The sequence below is a fragment of the Neophocaena asiaeorientalis genome, unplaced genomic scaffold, assembly GCF_003031525.2.
Source record: "Neophocaena asiaeorientalis asiaeorientalis breed wild unplaced genomic scaffold, Neophocaena_asiaeorientalis_V1.1 scaffold490, whole genome shotgun sequence".
Taxonomy (NCBI): domain Eukaryota; kingdom Metazoa; phylum Chordata; class Mammalia; order Artiodactyla; family Phocoenidae; genus Neophocaena; species Neophocaena asiaeorientalis.
The window spans coordinates 2,540,073-2,561,522 of NW_020175079.1; the positions used below are offsets into that span (position 1 = coordinate 2,540,073).

A 21,450-nucleotide genomic window follows, 5' to 3' on the forward strand; every position below is an offset into this window, starting at 1 on the left:
TATCTATCTATCTATCTATCTATCTATCTATCTATCTATCTATCTATCTATCTATCTATCTATCCAGCCATCCATCGATCCATCTATCCATCCATCTAGCTATCTATCTCTATCTATAGAGATAAGATAGGGTATCTAAGACATAAATGGGATATAGATAACATACAGATGGAAAGATATCTGTACATAAGATATAGATAGATGATAGATAGAGACATAGATAGATACATAGATGGAAAGCAGGAGAGATTTATTTTAAGGACTTTGGCTTACGTAATTGTGGAGGCTGACATGTCCAAAATCTGCAAGGCTCACCAGCAGCCATGAGACCCAGGGAGGAGTTAATGCTGCAGCTTGGGTCCAAAGGCAGTCTGCTGGCAGAGTTCCCTCTTCCTCAGGGGCTCTCTGTCTTTTTTCTCTTAAAGCTTTCAACTGATTGGATGAGGCTCCCCCACAGGTTGAAGGGTAATCTACTTTATTCCAAGCCTACTGATCTGAATGTTAATCTCATCTAAAAATACCTTCACAGAAAACACCTAGAATAACGTTTGACCAAATATCTGGGTACCATGGCTTAGCCAGTTGTCACATAAAATTAACCATCATGGGCAGTTAGACTTGCTTGGTGATCTGATTTCATAATCTGGCCCTGTGTCCACAGGGAGACAGAGAGAGGAGGGAGGAGTTTATTTCTTGGTTGAAGAAAAGGTGAGGTTGTTGGACGTGGTGCGCCCTAGAAAACGTTTGGTGTATCCTGCTGTTTTATGTCAGTCAGCACGCATGGGGTTAATGGTCATGACCATGTCCGAGCTCAAGAGTGGTGGCCTTCTGCGCTCTAGAGCCCGCGAGCCACAACTACTGAGCCCACGAGCCACAACTACTGGAGCCCGTGCGCCTAGAGCCCGCGCTCCGCTACAAGAGAAGCCACCGCAGTGAGAAGCTTGCGCACTGCAATGACGAGTAGCCCCCGCTCGCTGCAACTAGAGAAAGCCCGCGTAGCAATGAAGACCCAGTGCAGCCAAAAATAAATAAATAAAATAAATAAATGTATTAAAAAAAAGAATGGTGGCCTATCTGCATAGGGCTTCAAGGAGGAGCTCATTTCTATTCTTGGTAGGGCCTGACCCATGGCTTGGGATACCTTGGATTGACGTGTACCGTAGCCATGCCTGTGATTCAGCGTGTGCTCTCAGTGTCTGTGGCCACGTGGAATTCAGGCAGCAGCCAAGAGGCGACTCTTCCACACACTCGCCTTTCCTTTCTGGTTCCTTCTACCTGGCAACTGGATACCACTATTTGAAAAATGAATCCTCTTCGTCAGTGGCTGGGCCACACTAACGCTTTCTTGGGAACAGAGCCCTTTTGGCTCTCAGTTTGAGAGTGTGGGCTTTGGGCTATATGTGGAGTGTGACAGATGCTGACCAGTGAGGGTCTGGCCAAGCCAAGGAAGCATGTGCTGGCACAGCGGGGGGAGCTGGCAGGTTTGGAAGTGCAGGGGGGAACGGGGCTACTTTCCAGGTTTGCTCGCATATGTAGAGCACGATCAGTATTTAAAGGGTAGGTACCCAAGGACCTGGACCGTCCATTTAGAGGTGGATTGGATGTCGTGTGGATGTGATGCTGGGAATCCTTGCTCCCACATCTGCCCTCAGCAGTGGGAGGAGTAGAGGTGAAGATGTGTCCGTTGCGTGCCTGTCACAATTCTCAAGGGTTTTCTCATTAGAGCACAGCTGCTCTTGGGCTGGCAAGGTGGGGTTTGATGACTCAAAGTGCCTATTCTGTTTGACGCCCCACACCTCCCTCCCTCTCATTTTCCTCCACATTGCCTTCCCGAACTCAGAAAGGTTGGTGGAGAGGCCTGCCACTGAGGCAGCATGGACTCTGTAGAACCTTTATTAATGTTTTTTGATGACCTTACGCATGTTTTTGGAGCGCCTTGAAAATGAAAAAGGAATCAGCCTGGTAGGAATTTGCAGAGCCCCGTATGAGTCTCTGGTTGCACAGCTTGGCACTTTGGCGCCCCAGCTCTAAGCAAGCTTGGACAGTTCTCTTCTGGAAGGCGTTGGAAGAGAGGAAGGGAGCCCTAGTGCCTCTGTGTGCTCAGAAGTGCTGATCGCCTGCCTCTCCCTCTGTTCTTGACCAAGCAAGTGTCATCCGTCGATCCATCTTTCAAACCCAGCCCATAGCTCATCTTCTCTGCCCTCCTGACCCATCTCAACTTATCTGTCACATCTGGTGTAGGTCTAGTTGCCCCTCCGTGTCCACGGGTCCCACATCTGCAGAGTCAACCAGCGGTAGATTTGGATCCGCAGTTGGCTGAATCCGCGGATCCGGAGGGCCAGCGGTACTGCGCATTTACATAAGGGACTCGAGCATCTGCGGGGTTTGCTTTCTGCAGGGGTCCTGGGACCGATCCCCCGTGGATCCCGACGGATGACTGTATAGCGTTTGCCGCCTTGCGTTGCACTGCCTTGTCAGCGTGTTGAGTGCGTTTTAGCCATCAAACCCAAGACTCTCGTTACTGACAGCGGGATTAGTGCTCCGACAGTGCTTGGAGTTGGTCCCTTCACTAGGGTCGGGAAGACAGTGGGGCAGAGACTGAAGGGCATTGTTGCACTGGGGAGCCAGAGCTGAGGCGAGCAGCTAGGGAGGCCCTGCAGGTTGGCTGCACAGTGATGGGCCATGTGAGCCGAGTGACAGAGAAACCAGGTAGGCTCAGTGAAGGGGAGCCCTCACCTTAGGTGGGACCCCAGGAGCTGATGACCAGGAGGGGGACCAGGGGCAAGGACTGGAGCCTGGGCTCAGGCCCTCGGGACAGCGCCACCTGCCGTCCTGAGCACACACATGTGCACCCTGCACACCCAGCCTTATAGGTCCTGGGGTTCCCTGCCTCTGCCCTGAGGGCTGGTGGGGACCCACAGAGATGGGCCTGAGTGCATGAGGACAGAAGTCGTTCATAAGCAGCGGAACCTTGGCAATGTCCTGGTGTGGCTGAGAGCAGACGTGGCCTCCCTTTGCTTGGGGTCTTCAGTTAAAAGACTTTGATAACTCCTCGGAGACCAGCACTCAATTGGCCCCTTGCCCAGATTCGTAGCCAGAACACTAGGAGATTTGCCCACATTCCCACCAGCCTTATCAGCCCCCGGGGATGATGAAGCTGGCTTCTGCTCACCTGTCCCACTTGAAGGGACCTCTCCTGGTCTGCACTGTGTCCCCAGCAGCCCTTGGGTATGGTGCAGCTGGCCACGGAGGACCGCCACCTCGTTGGGGCTTTTAGGGCAGAGAAAAGGAAGCTGAGGCTCAGAGAGACCAAACAAGTTAGCCAAGGCCCCCCAGCTAGGAGGGGGCTGGCTGGAAATTGTGTACAGACTTGTCTCTTGTAGCTACCACACCCTGCCTTGGGCGCGGGGGCGTTTGCAAGAGTCTAAAAGTCAGATGGTGATGTTCACGTCCAGGCACCCCTGCAGCATTTCAGACTTGCTGTGTGACTTAGGGCAAGTGACTTCACCTCTCTGTGCCCCAGTTTCCTCAGCTGTGAAATGAGGATGAAAATACTGCCTACCTTATAGGATTGTTGTTCATGCTAAATGAGATAGTACAGCACAGGGAAGCTTCCAGCAGTTTTTGGCACCTGTACTATGAAGTGTTGGTTATTATTATCAACATTATTATCTGTGATCTTCTGAGTCTCCTAGAGGTTGCATCTAAATATTTTTACAATGATGGGGATCTTATGGGGTCCTCTTTTTTTGTGTTTTTTGTGGTACACAGGCCTCTCACTGTTGTGGCCTCTCCCGTTGCGGAGCACGGGCTCCGGACGCGCAGGCTCAGCGGCCATGGCTCACGGGCCCAGCCGCTCTGCGGCATGTGGGATCTTCCCGGACCAGGGCACAAACCCGTGTCCCCTGCATCGGCAGGTGAACTCGCAACCACTGCGCCACCAGGGAAGCCCTGGGGTCCTCTTTTTGTTTCCAGGTTGGCAGACTGGGTCACAAGTGTGTTTTGATACTTCTTACCTGTATCACATTGGGGTCATAGAACTTGTTTCCCAGAGGTGTTCGTGGGCAGGGCTCTGCTTCTGAGAGGACGTGGGCGTCTCTTTGGGCTTTGATTTCTTCCCTGCTGGAGACCTTGACCCTTGATCGTGGCACTTGACTCTAGTGCGTTCCCAGAGGCGGCCCAGTCTCCCAAACTCTTCTTACTCAGCATCAGTGAAGGCAGAGCACGGGCACTTTTGGTGCTAAGTGAAGTCAATGCCAGTGACTCTGGGGTGATCGGGATGAGGGAGGGGGGACAGTGGTTACTCTTAGGCAGTTCCGGAGTTCAAGAAAGAAGGCCTCCCGGACAGATAGACAGATGGACAGTGGTAAGGTGTCTAAGAGACGTCACGTGGTTGGTTATTGGTCTCTGCCGTCTTTTCTCTGTGAGGACAGCTTCACAGAATCTGGTCCCTTGTTAGCCCTTTGAGGAGAGGAACCTGGTCTTGAATTTCTTTGTAGCTCCCCTCCTGGCCTGGAGCTTTGATTGGAATTGACCCAGACCTTGAGATAGCTTTCCCGCCAACCATTATCTTTCAGACAAAAGATGGTTTATTTCTTTCCTTTCTTTTATAAATGTATTTATTTATGACTGCGTTGGGTCTTCATTGCTGCGCGTGGGCTTTCTCTAATTGTGGTGTGCGGGCTTCTCACTGTGGTGGCTTCTTTTATTGTGGAGCACGGACTCTAGGTGCACGGGCTTCAGTAGTTGTGGCACGCGGGCTCAGTAGTTGTGGCGCACGGGCTTAGTTGCTCTGTGGCATGTGGGATCTTCCCGGACCAGGGCTCGAATCCGTGTCGCCTGCATTGGCGGGTGGATTATTACCCACTGCGCCACCGGGGAAGTCCCAAGATTGTTTATTTCTTACTGACTAGTTATTGAAAGCAAATGTGTGATTTCTGGGACCCATCTCTGAGTCTGTGTTTCTAGAGAACGCACACAAAGCCCTGTGGATTTTTAGTTATTTTGCATTTTCTGTGGCCTGCCGGCCTCTCCCCAGGTATCTTTCAAATCTGGAACCTGTTCTTTTATCCACACGACCTTCCGGGTTTCTCTCATTCACCTGGATTTTGCAGTCGGGGAGGCAGGAAACCTATCTGATTCTGTATGTTCCGTGATATGAAGACAAGGCTGGATGCTGAGCTGAGCTGACGGCTCTCTTCCCCAAATCTGCCTGCCTGTGGGCCATTGCACAAGCACCTCGGCACTGAGCACCGTCCACCTGGTCAGCTCTGCAGGAACTCGGAAATGGTGGGAGGGATGCTTCTTTCACGTCAGCCCTAGTCTGCAGGGTGTGGGATACCCAGATCTGTGTGGTTTGGAAGCACCGTCTGAGCATCATCAGGCCACAGGGAGGATTGGTCCAGCATCAGCTCCAGGGGCAGGAGCCGTACCTGTTCTCTTCCTCTGTGCAGTCTCTAGTATTTCTAAGGCCTGTGTGGCCTCCCTGTTTCCTTTTCATCATCCATCCTTAATCTCCCTTCCCGCACTCACCTGCTGCCTTGGGCATTGGGTGTCTGATCGGAAGTAGTGTATGTTTCAGTCTATGTCTCCTCTTTACAGCAGGTGTTTACGGCCTCAGTTTTCTATCTGTCCAGCATACTGTGGCCGCTCCTGCATATCAAGCCATAAGCCAGGCTTAGAGATTTTTTAAAGATAGAGTCTGCCTCTCGAGAGCAACAAAACCATGTTGATTTTCATAATGACCGTATTCCTGTTGTCTGCCTATTGGGAACCCCTGTGATGTTGGGCACAGCTGTGAGCTGGGCGAGGTTGGAGCCCGAGCCCTTTTGGGGAGCAGAGTCCTGGGTGGGTCCTGCAGGGTCTGGGTTGAGTGAAAGCTCTGGAAGCCTGGCCCATGGTAATGGGAAATCTACAAAAGGGATCAGAGGAGGCAGGAGGGAGGATGGAGGGGCCGGGCAGGCAGGCTGGTCTTTCTGTCGGTTGGTACATTGCATTTTCCCAGGGCTCTCAAAGGCTGGTCTCACCTGATCCTTATGAGGACCTTAGCCAGGCACCTAGAACTAAATGCAGTGAGGAGTATTTTGACAGTTTTAGAGATGAAAAAACATGAGCACTGTGCCCAGGGTGACAGGTTCAATGTGTGGCAGAGAGCTTCTTGCTTTTGAGATTCCCCCATGATTTACTGAATGGCCACCTTGACCGTGAAGGGGCAGGACCGGGGGCCCATGATTGCCATCTCAGCAGAGGGAATTGCCTTCTCCGGCCAAGAGGCTTAACCCACCACTCAGCGTTAATGGCAGCCTGACCCCATTGCCTGTAGCTGGAGAAGACGGTGCTGGTACGATGCAGTTTGGCCTTTTTGTCTTCTTAATTTCAAGGGCCAGAATCTGTTTAAAAACAAAAGGCCCTGAGACTTCCTTGGTGCTCCAGTGGTTAAGACTCCCCGCTTCCAATACAGGGGGCACGGGTTCGATCCCTGGTCAGGGAACTAAGATCCCAAACGCCGAGTGGTGCAGCCAGAAAAGAAAGAAAGAAAGAAGGAAACCAGGCCCAGGAGTGCATGTCAGAGTAGGTACGTGTGTACGGGCGGGGTGCTCGCGTGTATGTTGAGGAGCAGCTGCTAGCCTGCCAGGTTCAGGATGGCTGCCGGCGCTGTCAGGGAGGCTCCGAGGGACCTTCCAGGATGCACCCTCCTCCCCCGGCTCACCACGCAGTAAATGAGATGATCCCCGCCAACTGCCCGTGAGCCCATCAATAACCATTCTAATCTCCTCGGCAGCCCCCAGAAGTGAATTTACAACATCGAGGTAAAAATGAGGCTGCATGATCAATGGATCCCTGGATGGTCTCCTCTAGGAGACACAAATGTATATTGTAACAAAACTTTATTTTCTTCTGAAAATTGCCTACATGATTAATACGGCCCAACACAGCCCAAGCTGTTCAGCATAAAAAAACAGCTGTATTTCTTGCTGTCTCTTCAGTGCTGCTTCCCTTTCACTCCATTCCCTCTGTTTTGCTCTGGAACGCATTGTGCCATATACCATACAGTCTCACACAGAGAGGCGGGGGATGCATTGAAATGCGCCAGCTCTGTATTCCATTCTGCTCTGTTGGCACTTGGTATTTCTGATGCGGCTCAGACCATGCATAAAACCACATTCCCCAGGCCAGAGTGCTGGTGCTTCCATCACTGAGTCATGCAGAGCCGGTTCCCTGGGTACCAGTCACCTCTTACATCACTGGGCGCCCCCAGGGAGGCCCAAGCCCTACGCCCCTGAGTCCAGCCTGGATGAAAAGCATTCTTCTCTTTCACCCTGTCTTCAGGTATGGGGGAGTTGCTGGATATTAGAAGGGAGGACCTCTTAGGCAGGTGGTCCCATTTCCAGTCCCCAGGGAGATTCTAGGAACGCTTGCAAGAAGAGTTAGGGTGTGTCAGGCAGCATGGTCCTAGCAGGTGGAGGCCCCTCTTCCTTGATGATGATACACTTCATGTGTGTTTCATGTCTTTTCCCAGAGTGTAAGCTCCGTGAGAGCAAAGGTCTCCTGTACAGTGCTGGGTACTGGGTAGGTCCGATAGATGTCTTAGTTTGGGTTCTCCCGGAAGCAGACCCTGAAACAAAGATTTGAGTGCATTCGTTTATATGGGCAGTGAAAAGGGCACCACTGAGGGGAGGTAGGACTGAGAAGGGAAGGTGTCCCCCAAAGAGGGTGCTATGCAGCTTGCTACCGTGGGTGATGGAGCTTAATCCCGCTGGGGGAAACTCTGGGAGCCGGTGTAAAACCCACCCCTCAGAGTCAACCACCTCAAGGGCTGAGGGAGCTGGGGTATTTATACATCATCTCCCAGCTGCCTCTGGATGAGAAGTGATGGGGGTGAGGCAGTTGCCCAGAAGGCAGCAAAGCGGGCTCCGAGGAGGGAAATGCGGGAGCCTGGAGTGGGAAGTCGGGCAGGTGTGCTCTGAAGTGAGACCGGGGGTGCGTGTGGGCGTGGCAGCCTGGGAGACTGGCGATGTGCGCCCAAGACTGATGCTCCTCCTTCCTGTGGGGTGGTACATCTGGGAGAAGTGGAGCTGGATTTCTTAACTGTCTCCTCCTTAGGTTTTATTCTCAGATATTAGCCCAGAGAGGCCAAGAGGGAACCAACGATCCTCACCTTGGGAGGACGTGTACCAGGATTGGGCTGACGGCCTTACCATGTGCAGCCGCAGTGTCTGTGCTTTGCTCCTTCCTCTGACTCTGCTGTCCTCTGCTGTCTTCCCCCAGGTGTAAGGAGCTGAAGTTCTCCGAGGAGCTGCCCCAGATATCCATCATATTTATCTTCGTGAACGAGGCCCTGTCGGTGATCCTGCGGTCAGTTCACAGCGCGGTCAACCACACACCGACCCACCTGCTGAAGGAAATCATCCTGGTGGATGACAACAGTGATGAAGGTATGGGGGCCGCCAACCTGCATGCAATTGTTGGAGAAGACAGTGCAAGCACACGATGTGAGCGGGGGGAAGGGTCACTTTCATTCCATCCTGAGCCCAAGTGACTTTGTCTCCTGTCCCTGGGGCATAGCTGGAGAATGGGGGGCTGTTTTGGGGGACGAAATCCAGGTAAACACTAGTTAATTAGTCCTTGAGTCCTCTAGGGCTCTGAAGAATAAACTACTGGTTATGTGTCTGGACTCATTTCCCCTCTTCCTGTTACCGAAAGCAGATGACATTGAAGAGCTGAATTCCTCTGCGATCCCCACCCCGCATCGCATCTCCTTGGTCCTTTCGCCAGAGGCAGAAGAAAAAGGGAAATTCTATCTTGTGATGGGAACTGTTGATCATACGTCAGAATTCCCCTCTGGGCCTCTGTGCCCAAAGTGACTGTCGGTAGAAATGCACAGGCTTTGCAGGTCTTTAGGAGTTCAGTTCTACTAGGAATGATGGCTCAATTAAAAAATATAACAAATACTTTTTGTATTTGTTATATGACAATATCAGAACTCCTTTGAAGTGCTTGGAGACGGAGGCCTAGTGTGAAAGTGGTGGCAGGGGGGTTGCTTTGGCCAATTGTACCTTTGTGTTGGATCCCAGCCTAAAAAATTCACTGCAGGGAGAAACCCACACAAGCCGATGACATCAAAGAAAGGCAGCCAGTGTGCGTGCTTAAGGCCAAGGAGGCTTATCTTCTGAGCAACTGAAAGATTAGGAGCAAGCTGAACCCCTTGCTCTCGGTGTGATCAGTAGAAGATTACCCCGTGCTCCCCGGTCAGGAGGGGGTGAGGAAGAGGCAGGACGGTGTCATGGGTCCTGTTGGAAACCTGAGTATCTTCAGCAGCTCCAATGAGCTCACGTTTCATCGGCCCAGGAGTTGAAGTCCCCCGGACCCTTCTGAACCAGTGAAGTGTGTGAGTGGGTCTGGACCCAGCATTACACCCATCAGGGCACCACCATCTCCCGGGCCTCCAAATTTTGAGGACTAATGGGTCATTTGCTGGATTTTTCACATCCTTATTTTAGAACTTACATGGAGAGTCTTCTTGGGAGAAGGAGGTTCTTTCAGTTCCCTGAAGCCTCTAAGTCAGCCGGCAAAGTCATGGCTCACAGTGGCCTTCTCTGCAGCCTCTCTGTGTGCCCCTGCAGACCTCTGGCTTCAGAAGTACTTCCAAACCCTCTGCAGGGAATCCTGACTCCTACTTCCCCCCCTCCGTTTGCTGGCTAAATCCCTCTCGTCCCCCGGGTGTCCCCTATGTGTCACTTCCTGGGAGATTCCTTTGCTGACATCCTAAAACCCTTGCTCTGTGCTGTCTCAGCTCCCTGTATCCTCCTGTAGCACATAGCACGTGAGATCGCTGTGCCTTTCATAGCTGGACTCCCAGTACCGGGCAGGACTTGGTTTCACAGGGCCTGGCTGGTAGCCAGCCCTCTGTGAGTCTCACCCTATTACCGAACACAAGTTTGTGTGCCCGACACACAGTGAGCCCAAACAACCCAAAATGTCAGGGTTTGGAGCAGAGAAAGGTTTATTGCAGGGCCATTCAAGGAGACGGGTGGCTCATGCCAAAAAAACCCCCAAACTCCTTGAAGGATTTCAGCAAAGCACTTAAAAGGCCATGATTACTTGTTGCAAACTTCTCGGTGTCAGAATCCTTTGTTCTTGTAGTTGTCCACGTAGGCCAGGTCAGGATGTTCCTCTAAACCTCCAAGACAAATGTTATTCTGTTCTGCAACTCTTTATCACTACATGAGTGGAAAAGTGTTATACCCTTAAAGGTCAGAGCCTTGAAAATAGGCTATCCTGTATATCAGGCTAAAGGCAACATTCTTTTACAAAAGGTGAAGAGCCAGCATGACTAAACACAGGCAACAGAGCACAAAGGTTAAAGTAAAAGGAACAGATCTAATATGGAGTCAGATTTGTTCTTCCCTGTTACAGCCTAGCCAGGGAGTAAATGATGAAGCTGAATAGGGCTGGGAAAGGGCTAGCAGGGGGCAAGCAACGAAGTGACCAGAGGTGGTGCAGAGAAGAGCTAGCAGACCCAGAGAAGAAAGCAAACAGTAGGTGCTGGACTGAACTGGGGTAAGGACTCACTACCAGTGGGGCTTCTTCCCCCGAGGAAATCTCAGCAGACCCAGCCCAAGAGAAAGAAATGGAAGAATAGGTCAGTCTCAACCAGAACACAAGCTCTGTGAGAATGGGGGTCTCCAGTAGATGTCTTAGTGTGGGTTCCCCCAGAACAGCCCCTGAAACTAAGATTTGAGTGCATTAGTTTATTTGGGAGGTAAAGTGCATCATTAGAGGAGTGGGGAAGTAGGATAAGGAAGGGAAGGCAAAGCCAGTGTAAAACCCACCCCAAGAGAGTTGACCTGCTCAAGGGTGAGGGAGCTGGAGTATTTATATACACCTTTAGCATCAGATGCTTTCACATCAGAACCTCCTGGAACCCTGACCTGGAAGAAGTTCTGCATCAAGAGGTCTGGGGTGGGTCTGAGAAGGTGCATTTCTCACAAGTTCTCCAGTGATGCTGCTGGTGTAGGGACCACACTTTGAGACCCACTGGGTTAAGTACCATTTCAGTGGTTCACACTTCAGGTCTAAATGAAGATGTTTAATGGGTGAGAAAAAGTAGGGAAGAGGTATTTGTTTTGGTCTGATCATAAAGTTAATCCCCATTCATCCTCCCCTGTCCCCCGAGATACCTGGGGAACCCAGAGTTGTCTACATTAATATTGTTTCCCTGTTTTCTTTCCCCAGCTCTAGCCTCTATATTTTCTTCAGGCTAGAAGTGCCTTCTCTTTAACTGGAAGAGGAAGTTAACATTTTTTTTCTTTGTGACTAGTATTAACAAATTTTGTATATGTTCTATACACATTTGAAAAGATACCCCTACTCTATAATCATGAAATTGAATTCCTGCCAGACATCAACTTTGTGTGTTTAGCTAGACTATGAGTTTATTTTTTTAAGTCTTTTTGATAATGGTGTTTTAACATCTCCTCCTACAATGACTACTCCTTCCTGTGTTCCTAATAATGTTTGATTTCTGTATCTTGTTGTCAGTTTCTTTGGCAACTGTAGATTTGTATCTAAATGGCTTCACTACTAGCAGTGGTTGTTACCATTATGTAATGCTCCCTTTATCTTAAAAGCATACTTTTTTCCCCCTGCCTTGAATTTAGTTTGTCTAAGATTAATATTGTTATCCCTGCTTACCTTCTGTTTGAATTTGATTAAAACAATTTTTTCCAGCCTTACCAATTTTTTTTTCTGATCTTAAAAGTAATGCACGCTCTTTGTAGGGACATTTGAATTTATCAAAAAGCACATATAATTGGACAAAAACAAATACTGAAGAGACTAACCAGAAGCAACTGCTCATTTGCCTGTGTTCTCACCCTCTTTTTTTCAATGTGTGTTTTACATTAAGATCCTATAGTAAAAACAAGTTAATGTTATTGTTTTTTCTCCTCTGAACTGTGAAGCATAATATCTCCCTTTTTATTAAGAAAAAGTTCTGCAACCATCATTTTAATGAGGGTACAATGGTCCATTCTCAGACTAGTCAAGAATGGCTCAGGTGGAAACTGCAGGTGGAAACTGCAGCCCTCCACTTCCATGTTATCACATACATTCAAGGAAAAAGAGGCTTTTCAGAGGGCAGACAGCAGAAGCAAGAAGAACTACAATCCTGCAGCCTGTGGAACGAAAACCACATTCACAGAAAGATAGACAAAATGAAAAGGCAGAAGACTATGTACCCAGACGAAGGAACAAGATAAAACCCCAGAAAAACAACTAAATGAGGTGGAGATAGGCAACCTTCCAGAAAAAGAATTCAGAGTAATAATAGTGAAGATGATCCAGGACCTTGGGAAATGATTGGAGGCAAAGATCAAGAAGATGCAAGAAACGTTTAACAAAGACCTAGAAGAATTAAAGAGCAAACAAACAGAGATGAACAATACAATAACTTAAATGAAAAATACACTAGAAGGAATCAGTTAGCAGAATAACTGAGGCAGATGAATGGATAAGTGACCTGGAAGACAGAATGGTGGAAATCACTGCCACAGAACAGAATAAAGAAAAAAGAATGAAAAGAAATGCAGGCAGCCTAAGAAACCTCTGGGACAACATTAAGCGCACCAACGCTTGCATTACAGGGGTCCCAGAAGAAGAGAGAGGGAAAGGACCCGAGAAAATATTTGAAGAGATTATAGTCGAAAACTTCCCTAACATGGGAGAGGAAATAGCCATCCAAGTCCAGGAAGCGCAGAGAGTCCCAGGCAGGATAAACCCAAGGAGAAACACGCCAAGACACACAGTAAGCAAATTGACAACAATTAAAGACAAAGAAAAATTATTAAAAGCAACAAGCGAAAAATGACAAATAACATGCAAGGGAACTCCCATAAGGTTAACCACTGATTTCTCAGCAGAAACTCTACAAGCCATAAGGGAGTGGCACGATATATTTAAAGTGATGAAAGGGAAGAAACTACAACCAAGATTACTCTACCTGGTAAGGATCTTATTCAGATTAAACAGAGAAATCAAAAGCTTTAAAGACAAGCAAAAGCTAAGAGAATTCAGCACCACCAAACCAGCTCTACAACAAATGCTAAAGGAACTTCTCTAATGGAAACACAAGAGAAGAAAAGCACCTACAAAAACACCCAAAACAATTAAGAAAGTGGTAATAGGAACATACATATTGATAACTACCTTAAATGTGAATGGATTAAATGCTCCAACCAAAAGACACAGGCTTGCTGAATGGAGACAAGAACAAGACCCATATATATGCTGTCTACAAGAGACCCACTTCAGACCTAGGGACACATACAGACTGAAAGTGAGGGGATGGAAAAAGATATTCCATGTGAGTGGAAATCAAAAGAAAGCTGGAGTAACAATACTCATGTCAGATAAAATTGACTTTAAAATAAAGAATTTACAAGAGACAAGGAAGGACACTACATAATGATCAAGGGATTAATCCAGGAAGATATAACAATTATAAATATATATGCACCCAACATAGGGGCACCTAAATACATAAGGCAAATGCTAACAATTATAAAAGAGGAAATTGAAAGTAACACAATAATAGTGGGGGACTTTTAACACCTCACTTACACCAATGGACAGATCATCCAGACAGAAAATTAATAAGGAAACACAAGCTTTAAATGACACAATAGACCAGATAGATTTAATTGATATTTATAGGACATTCCATCCAAAAACAGCAGATTACACTTTCTTCTCAAGTGCACATGGAACATGCTCCAGGATAGATCACATCTTGGGTCACAAATCAAGCCTCAGTAAATTTAAGAAAATAGAAATCATATCAAGCATCTTTTCCGACCACAACACTGTGAGATTAGAAATCAATTACAGGAAAGAAAACCATAAAAAACACAAACATGTGGAGGCTAAACAATACATTCCTAAATAACCAAGAGATAACTGAGGAAATCAAAAAATACCTGGAGACAAATGAAAATGAAAACACGATGATCCAAACCCTATGGGATGCAGCAAAAGCAGTTCTAATAGGGAAGTTTATAGCAATACAAGCCTACCTCAAGAAACAAGAAAAATCTCAAATAAACAATCTAACCTTACACCTAAAGGAACTAGAGAAAGAAGAACAAACAAGAAACTCAACGTCCATTTATAATAAAAACTCTCTAGAAAGGGGACACAGAGGGAACCTACCTCAACATAATAAAGGCCATATACAACAGACCCACAGCAAACATCATAGTCAATGGTGAAAAACTGAAAGCATTTCCTCTAAGATCAGGAACAAGACAAGAATGTACACTCTCGCCACTATTATTCAACATAGTTTTGGAAGTTTGAGCCATGGCAATCAGAGAAGAAAAAGAAATAAAAAGAATCCAAATTGGAAAAGAAGAAATAAAACTGTAACTGTTTGTAGATGACATGATACTATACATAGAAAATCCTAAAGATGCCACCAGAAATCTACTAGAGCTAATCAATAAAGTTGCAGGGTACAAAATTAATGCACAGAAATCTCTTGCATTCCTATACACTAACAACAAAAGATCAGAAAGAGAAATTAAGGAAACAGTCCCATTCACCATTGCAACAAAAAGAATAAAATACCTAGGAATAAACCTACATAAGTAGGTAAAAGACCTGTATGCAGAAAACTATAAGACACTGATGAAAGAAGTCAAAGAAGACACAAACAGATGGAGAGATATACCATGTTCTTGCATTGGAAGAATCAGTATTGTGAAATGACTGTACTACCCAAAGCAATCTACAGATTCAGTGCAATCCCTATCAAATTACCAATGGCATTTTTTACAGAACTAGACAAAAAAAACCTTAAAATTTGTATCAAGACACAAAAGACCCCAAATAGCCAAAGCAGTTTTGAGGGAAAAAAACGAAGCTGGAGAAATCAGACTCCCTGATTTCAGACTATACTACAAAGCTACAGTAATCAAGACAATATGGTACTGGCACAAAAACAGAAATATATATCAATTGAACAGGATAGAAAGCCCAGAGATAAACCCACACACCTATGGTCAACTAATCTGTGACAAAGGAGGCAAGGATATACAATGGAGAAAAGACAGTCTCTTCAGTAAGTGATGCTGGGAAAACTGGACAGGTACATGTGAAAGAATAAAATTAGAACACTCCCTAACACCATACACAAAAATAAACACAAACTGGATTAACAACCTAAATGTAAGACCGGACACTATAAACTCTTAGCGGCAAGCATAGGAAGAACACTCTTTGACATAAATGACAGCAAGATCTTTTTTGACCCACCTCCTAGAGTAATGGAAATAAAAGTAAACAAATGGGACCTTATGAAACTTAAAGCCTTTTTCACAGCAAAGGAAACTATAAACCAGATGAAAATACAACCCTCAGAATGGGAGAAAATATTTGAAAACGAATCAACGGACAAAGGATTAATCTCCAAAATATATAAACAGCTCATGCAGCTTAATATTAAAAAAACAAACAACCCAATCCAAAAATGGGCAGAAGACCTAAATAGTCATTTCTCCAAAGAAGACACACAGATGGCCAAGAAGCACATGAAAAGCTGCTCAACATCACTAAGTATTAGAGAAATGCAAATCAAAACTACAATGAGGCATCTCCTCACATCAGTTAGAATGGACATCGTCAGAAAATCTACAAATAACAAATGCTGGGGAGGGTGTGGAGAAAAGGGAACCTTCTTGCAGTGTTGGTGGGAATGTAAATTGGTGCAGCCACTATGGAGAACAGTATGGAGGTTCCTTAAAAAACTAAAAATAGAATTACCATATGACCCAGCAATCCCACTACTGGGCATATACCCAGAGGAAAACATAGTTCAGAAAGACATGTGCACCCCAGTGTTCACTGCAGCACTGTTTACAATAGCCAGGTCATGGAAGCAACCTAAATGCCCATCAACAGACGAATGGATAAAGAAGATGTGGTACATATATACAATGGAATATTACTCAGCCATAAAAAGGAGTGAAATTGGGTCATTTGTAGAGACGTGGATGGATCTAGAGACTGTCATACAGAGTGAAGTAAGTCAGAAAGAGGAAAACAAATATCGTATGTTAACATATATATGTGTAACCTAGAAAAATGGTACAAGTGAACCAGTTTGCAGGGCAGAAATAGAGACACAGATATAGAGAACAAATGTATGGACACCAAGGGGGGAAAGCGTGGTCGGGGGGTGGTGGTGGGATGAATTAGGAGATTGGGATTGACATGTATACACTAATATGTATAAAATAGATAACTAATAAGAACCTGCTGTATAAAAAAATAAATTAAAAAAAAAGAAAGAAGGTTTTTAAAGAACTTACAAAAAAAAAAAGACTGGCTTGGGGAAAGTGTGAATAAAGCCAGGTAACTCTGGATCTGGGTACACAGGCAAGTCAGGGATTTTCCCTTTTAGTTTTTGTTTTTTCAAGTCATTTGTTTCATTCAGCTTGAATATTGACATTGGCCTAAATTAATCCCAAGTAAGAGCCAATTCTTTGTACCTTTGTGCATTACTACACTGAAATCAGTCAGGCAAAATCACTGCTCACCACATCCAGTGGGCACGTTCCTTCTCCAGTCTGGCCACATCTGACATTGCTGGCAGCTTCCTTCTTGGCATCTTTCTCCTCTGGAGGCCGGGGCACCACTGTCTTCTGATTGTCCTTCAGTCGTCCTTTTCCTCGGCTTTGTGCTTCAGTTGGGGTCACTCATGGTTCTCACCATCAGGATACACTGGGCAACCTCCTCCACTGTGCACATTCTGGTGACCTCCAAAGCCATCCCCCAAGCTCCACACCTGTGTGTCTTCTGTCCCCTAGGTGGCTACCCAGCGTCCCTCTGAGACCATAAACTCAGTCAGTCCAGGGACTAACTTACCGTTCTCCTTTCATATCCTCTTCAAATAGTGATGATTTTATTTCTTGCTTTCCAATCTGGATACCTTTTTTTTTTCTTGCTTAGTTTTCCTGACTCCTTTATTTGATTTAAATTTTTTTTTCTTTTTTTAAATAGAAGTATAGTCGATTTGCAAGATTGTGTTAATTTCTTCTGTACAGCAAAGTGATTCAGTTGTACATATATATACGTTTTTAAAATATTCTTTTCCATTATGGTTTATCATAGGATACTGAATGTAGTTCTCTGTGCTGTACAGTAGGACCTTGTTGTTTATCCTTTCTCTATACAACAGCTTCCATCTGCTAACCCCAACCTCCCACTCCATCCTTCCCCTAGCCCCTCCCCGTTGGCAACCACAAGTCTGTTCTCTATGTCCGTGAGTCTGTTTCTGTTTCATAAATAGATTCATTTGTCTGACTCCTTTATTTAAAAAAAAAACAAGTACTTACTAATAAATACTCATTATCCTACCACGTCAAGAACAAGAAATTGACCTTTGTGCTTTCCTAAGAGTTAAAAAAGCCTCTTCTGGGGGAGACAGCTAGGTCATCAATGACCCCAGGGAAATACAAGGCTTACCCCAGTGGGGGCACCTGGCAGGGCTATCGTGTGAACCAGGTACTGGGTATAAGGCAAAAATCTGGACAGATGGAATGACATGTCCTCTATTTTCTGGTTCTGACCTCATCAAGGCGTACTGCCTATGTTCAGGAGGAGGTCAGAGCATAAGGATGAAAGGAATGACCTCAGCTGGTCCAAGCCGCAGGCAGTCTCTGGTCAGAACATCTAATTATAGGGAAGAATGGGGACCAGACTTACTCAGATGATCTACCCTCAGCTTTAAGTGTGGTCAGGTTGCAGGAGAGATGGTAATGATAACCCTCAACGCGTCTGCCTCAAGCCACACTGCTCCCATGTGGATGGTTGGCCATGGTGGATCTATCTCCCTTCCCCATCCTCCTGGAGATCTCCTTTGCCCCCCCTACCTATGTTGGACCCCATGCCTCTCTCTTTCTTGGTTTACATACTGATTTTGGTGAAACTCAACATCTAGAAGTTTCTTGAGAAATATTACAAGGAAGATAAAATCTTTTGAGATTATCCATGTCTGAAGAAAGCTTTTTCCTAAATCTTCTGTGTGAATGATGGCCTGATTGAGTTAGACATCACCTTCTTTCAGAATATTGATGGGTTTGCTCCATTATCTTCTGTCTTTCAGTGTTTTTTAGAAGAAACAAAAGAGTCCTGATTCCTGATCTTTTGCGTGTTTCTTTCCTTTCTGGAAGCTTGAATCTTCATTTTGTTTGCAGAGTTTGGAAATTCACGATGATGAGCCTTGGTGTAGGTCATCCAGTGGCTTCAATCTGGAATCTAATGTCAGTTTTCAGAAAATTTCTTGGAATATTTAATTGACAGTGCCTCCCCATTTTTTCTCAGTTATCTCTTTCAGCATCTCCCACTGTATCCCATTATTAAACCTCCTAAACTGAACCCCCAATTTTCTTATCTTTTCTCTGCTTCCTTACCTTTCCTTATCTTTTTGCTCTGATATATTTGCTTTCTTCAGTTTTATCTCCCTTCCATTCTATTCAGTTTTTCATATCTGCTATCATGATTCTGCTTCCAGGTCCTCATTTTTATTCTCTGAGAGTTCCTTTTTATAGCGTATTGTTTTTATTTAATGGGAGCAATATGTTTTCTGGTCCCTTGGAGGATATTAATAATGTTTTGTTTTTCAGTTTTTTCCCTGTGTGTTCTGTTTCCAGAAGGTGGTTTTTTTCTTTGTTATTTAGTTTCTATCTCCCACCTTGGAGGCTTTCTCTCCCCTCCCGCGAGCCTGTTGTCAGCTCCTGATTACTTTTTAAGAGGTGATTAGGCAGCCGGGGGCTGGGGGAGGGAAAATGGGGAGTTAGTGTTTAATGGATACAGAGTTTCAGTTTGGGAAGATGAAAACGTTCTGGAGATGGATGGTGGTAACGTGATCGTACTTATTATCACTGAACTGTAAAGTAAAATGGAATATTTCACGTTGTTATATATATGTACACACACACACACACACACTCACACACACTCACACACACACACTCTCTGAGTGCTTGGACTTCCAGGGTTTGACAGCAGAGGGGTCGGACGCATCTGTCGATCTGTGAATCCACTTTCCAGCCTCCCCAGCTTCATGGTTGATGTCTCGTCTTGTGTCTTCTCTGCCCTTGGAAGGTTATGGGTTTATTTTATTTTTTTTAATCCCTTTATTGTAGTTTTCAGTGACTTTTGTCCAATTCACGAGTCAAATTTATTATCTTATCCCAGAAGTTCCATACTCATTTTTAAGAACTTTTAATAGGAATTGATAACTTGTTCTCCAGATATGTGTACCGTCCCATGAAAAGTATACGAAACTATCTGTTTCTCTGTATCCTCACCAACACCAAGTCTTATTAATCTTTGTCATCTTTGCTGTTCTGATGAGTGAAAAATGGCATATCATTTTTAGATCTGCATTTTTGGAATATTAGTGATATTGAACAGTTTTTCATACATTTGACCATATTTCTTTTTTAGGGATTTGCCCATTAATAATGACACTCATTTTTTTTTCTATTGGAATATTTATCTTATTAATTTCTAAGAACTTTGTATATATTTTTAAACTTTTTACGTTCATTTCATAGATGTTTCTCTCAATTTGAGCTTTCACTTTAATTTGTTTACAGTATTTTTAGACAAGCATAATTTTTACATTTTTATATAGTCAAATCCATCAGTCTTTTCCTTTAGTAACATCCTAAGAAAGTTATTCATGATCCCTAGAAGGTACAAATATTCATGCATATTTTCTTATAGGTAAATATTTCTTTTCAAAATAAATTCCAGCAGATTACATATTTTTGTATCAGGTGTGAGAAAGTTTTAACCTAGAGACCCCTGTCTCAAAGTATGGTTATCTCAATGTATTTAATAATTCATCCTCACCACTTATTTGAAATATCCTGTTTTCGTATGCTAAAATATTTTACGTTTGGAAACATTGCGGCTGAATCATATGAGGACTGATTGGTTATGAAGGAGGGTAAAGAGGAGGGAGGGGTCAAAGAGGACTCCCAGGGTCCTGGCTCCGGTGACAGGACAGGTTGGTGCCATCCACTAAGATAAGGAGTACGGTAAGATAGGTTTGGGAGAGGGATTGAGTTCACCTTTTGGATATGTCAAGTCCAGATTCCCATGGAATTTTACTGTGCCTTCCAAACTGAGGGGTAACTTTAGCCATCAAGTTGAAATAATATTAGAAGCTTCTTCGTTTCCAGTGTTACAATCTTTAATACATAAGATTATATATATAATGCATGTCTTGTCAATAGTTTTTAACTACTTTTGAAAAACTTTCTTCCTCTTTTCCTTAAGCAATAGTATGTGGAGGTCTTGGCCAAGTCACCTACCTTTTCTGAGCTTGAGTAAACTGGGGATGATAGTGGCTTTTATGCAGGGTTTAAATTACAAGCTTTCGAGGTAATACTTGTAAAGCATGTAGCACAGGTCCTGGCAGTATAATAAAGGGCATAACTGTTGAGTGCACTTGTGGTGTTATTTGATTTGCCAGCTCCAGCTTATTCCTCAACATTCTACTTCTGTGTCACTCCTGCTGGGAAGCCCTCCTGGATTTCCCAGGTGTGGCTGCGTTGGGGGCCTCTGCTCCCAGGCATCAGTGTGTACTTTGGCACAACACTTGGCTTGCTGAATTGCCTCAGTGCACTTGCCCATCTTTAAACTATAAGACCCTTGAGAGCAAGAACCATAGTTCCTTCTGTGCTACGTTCCCAGTGCCTTGCACACCAAGTTATAGGGATCGCTGAATATGTTCCTTTAAACTGCATGTGTGCAAAGTGTTTCTTTCTACTTCCACTGGCATCATCTTGGGAGTTTTTGTATTTGGCATTGTTGTACGTATCTTGGCTTCAGTACTCCAGTTGTTTTGATTTAGGTCCCCCAAACCACCTATCTCCAATCATCATGATTTGTGTCTGTCGGTGCTCTTGGTGGCTGTAGACCTTGTCACTAATATTTCCCCGTGGGGCAAGAACACCTGGTCAAGCTCTTCTCTTGGTTGGTGTGTTTAACGGTTGAAAGAAGGATGGCTCAAGTTAGAACTTTTTTCAGTGGAAGGTTCAACCCTCTGGGCTTTCAAAAGGGATTTTGGAGAAGGCATACTGACACTGTTTGCTTTTCTTCTTGGTTTATAATTGCAGAGATAGGAGAGGTCTTGTGTTTCAGGAAGATAACACTTTTCCTGTGTTGTCGAGGCTCTGAGTAAAGTAGCCAAGAGACAGCTTGTTATCACACAGCTCCACGCTGGGCCAGGCTTCCTTACTGGAGCAGCGTCTGCCTGCCTCTCCCCCGCTTGTAAAGAGCCTTCCTGATTGCAAATAATACTTGTTTTTGTCCCCAACCAGATCACTGCAATGTGACGGCATTTGCTCTGTGGGTCTGTAACCACAATTAGGTTGT

At 45.3% G+C, this 21,450-nt stretch overlaps 1 protein-coding gene across 1 annotated transcript in view; it reads left to right on the plus strand.

Annotated features, from left to right (window-relative positions):
- Window positions 1–21,450, plus strand: part of GALNT17 (polypeptide N-acetylgalactosaminyltransferase 17) — a 431,957-nt gene that overhangs the window by 204,018 nt on the left and 206,489 nt on the right. The window contains exon 3 of the mRNA XM_024764132.1: window positions 8,269–8,435. Coding sequence (XP_024619900.1) covers window positions 8,269–8,435 — 167 coding nt within the window. The remainder of the gene's footprint in view (window positions 1–8,268; window positions 8,436–21,450) is intronic.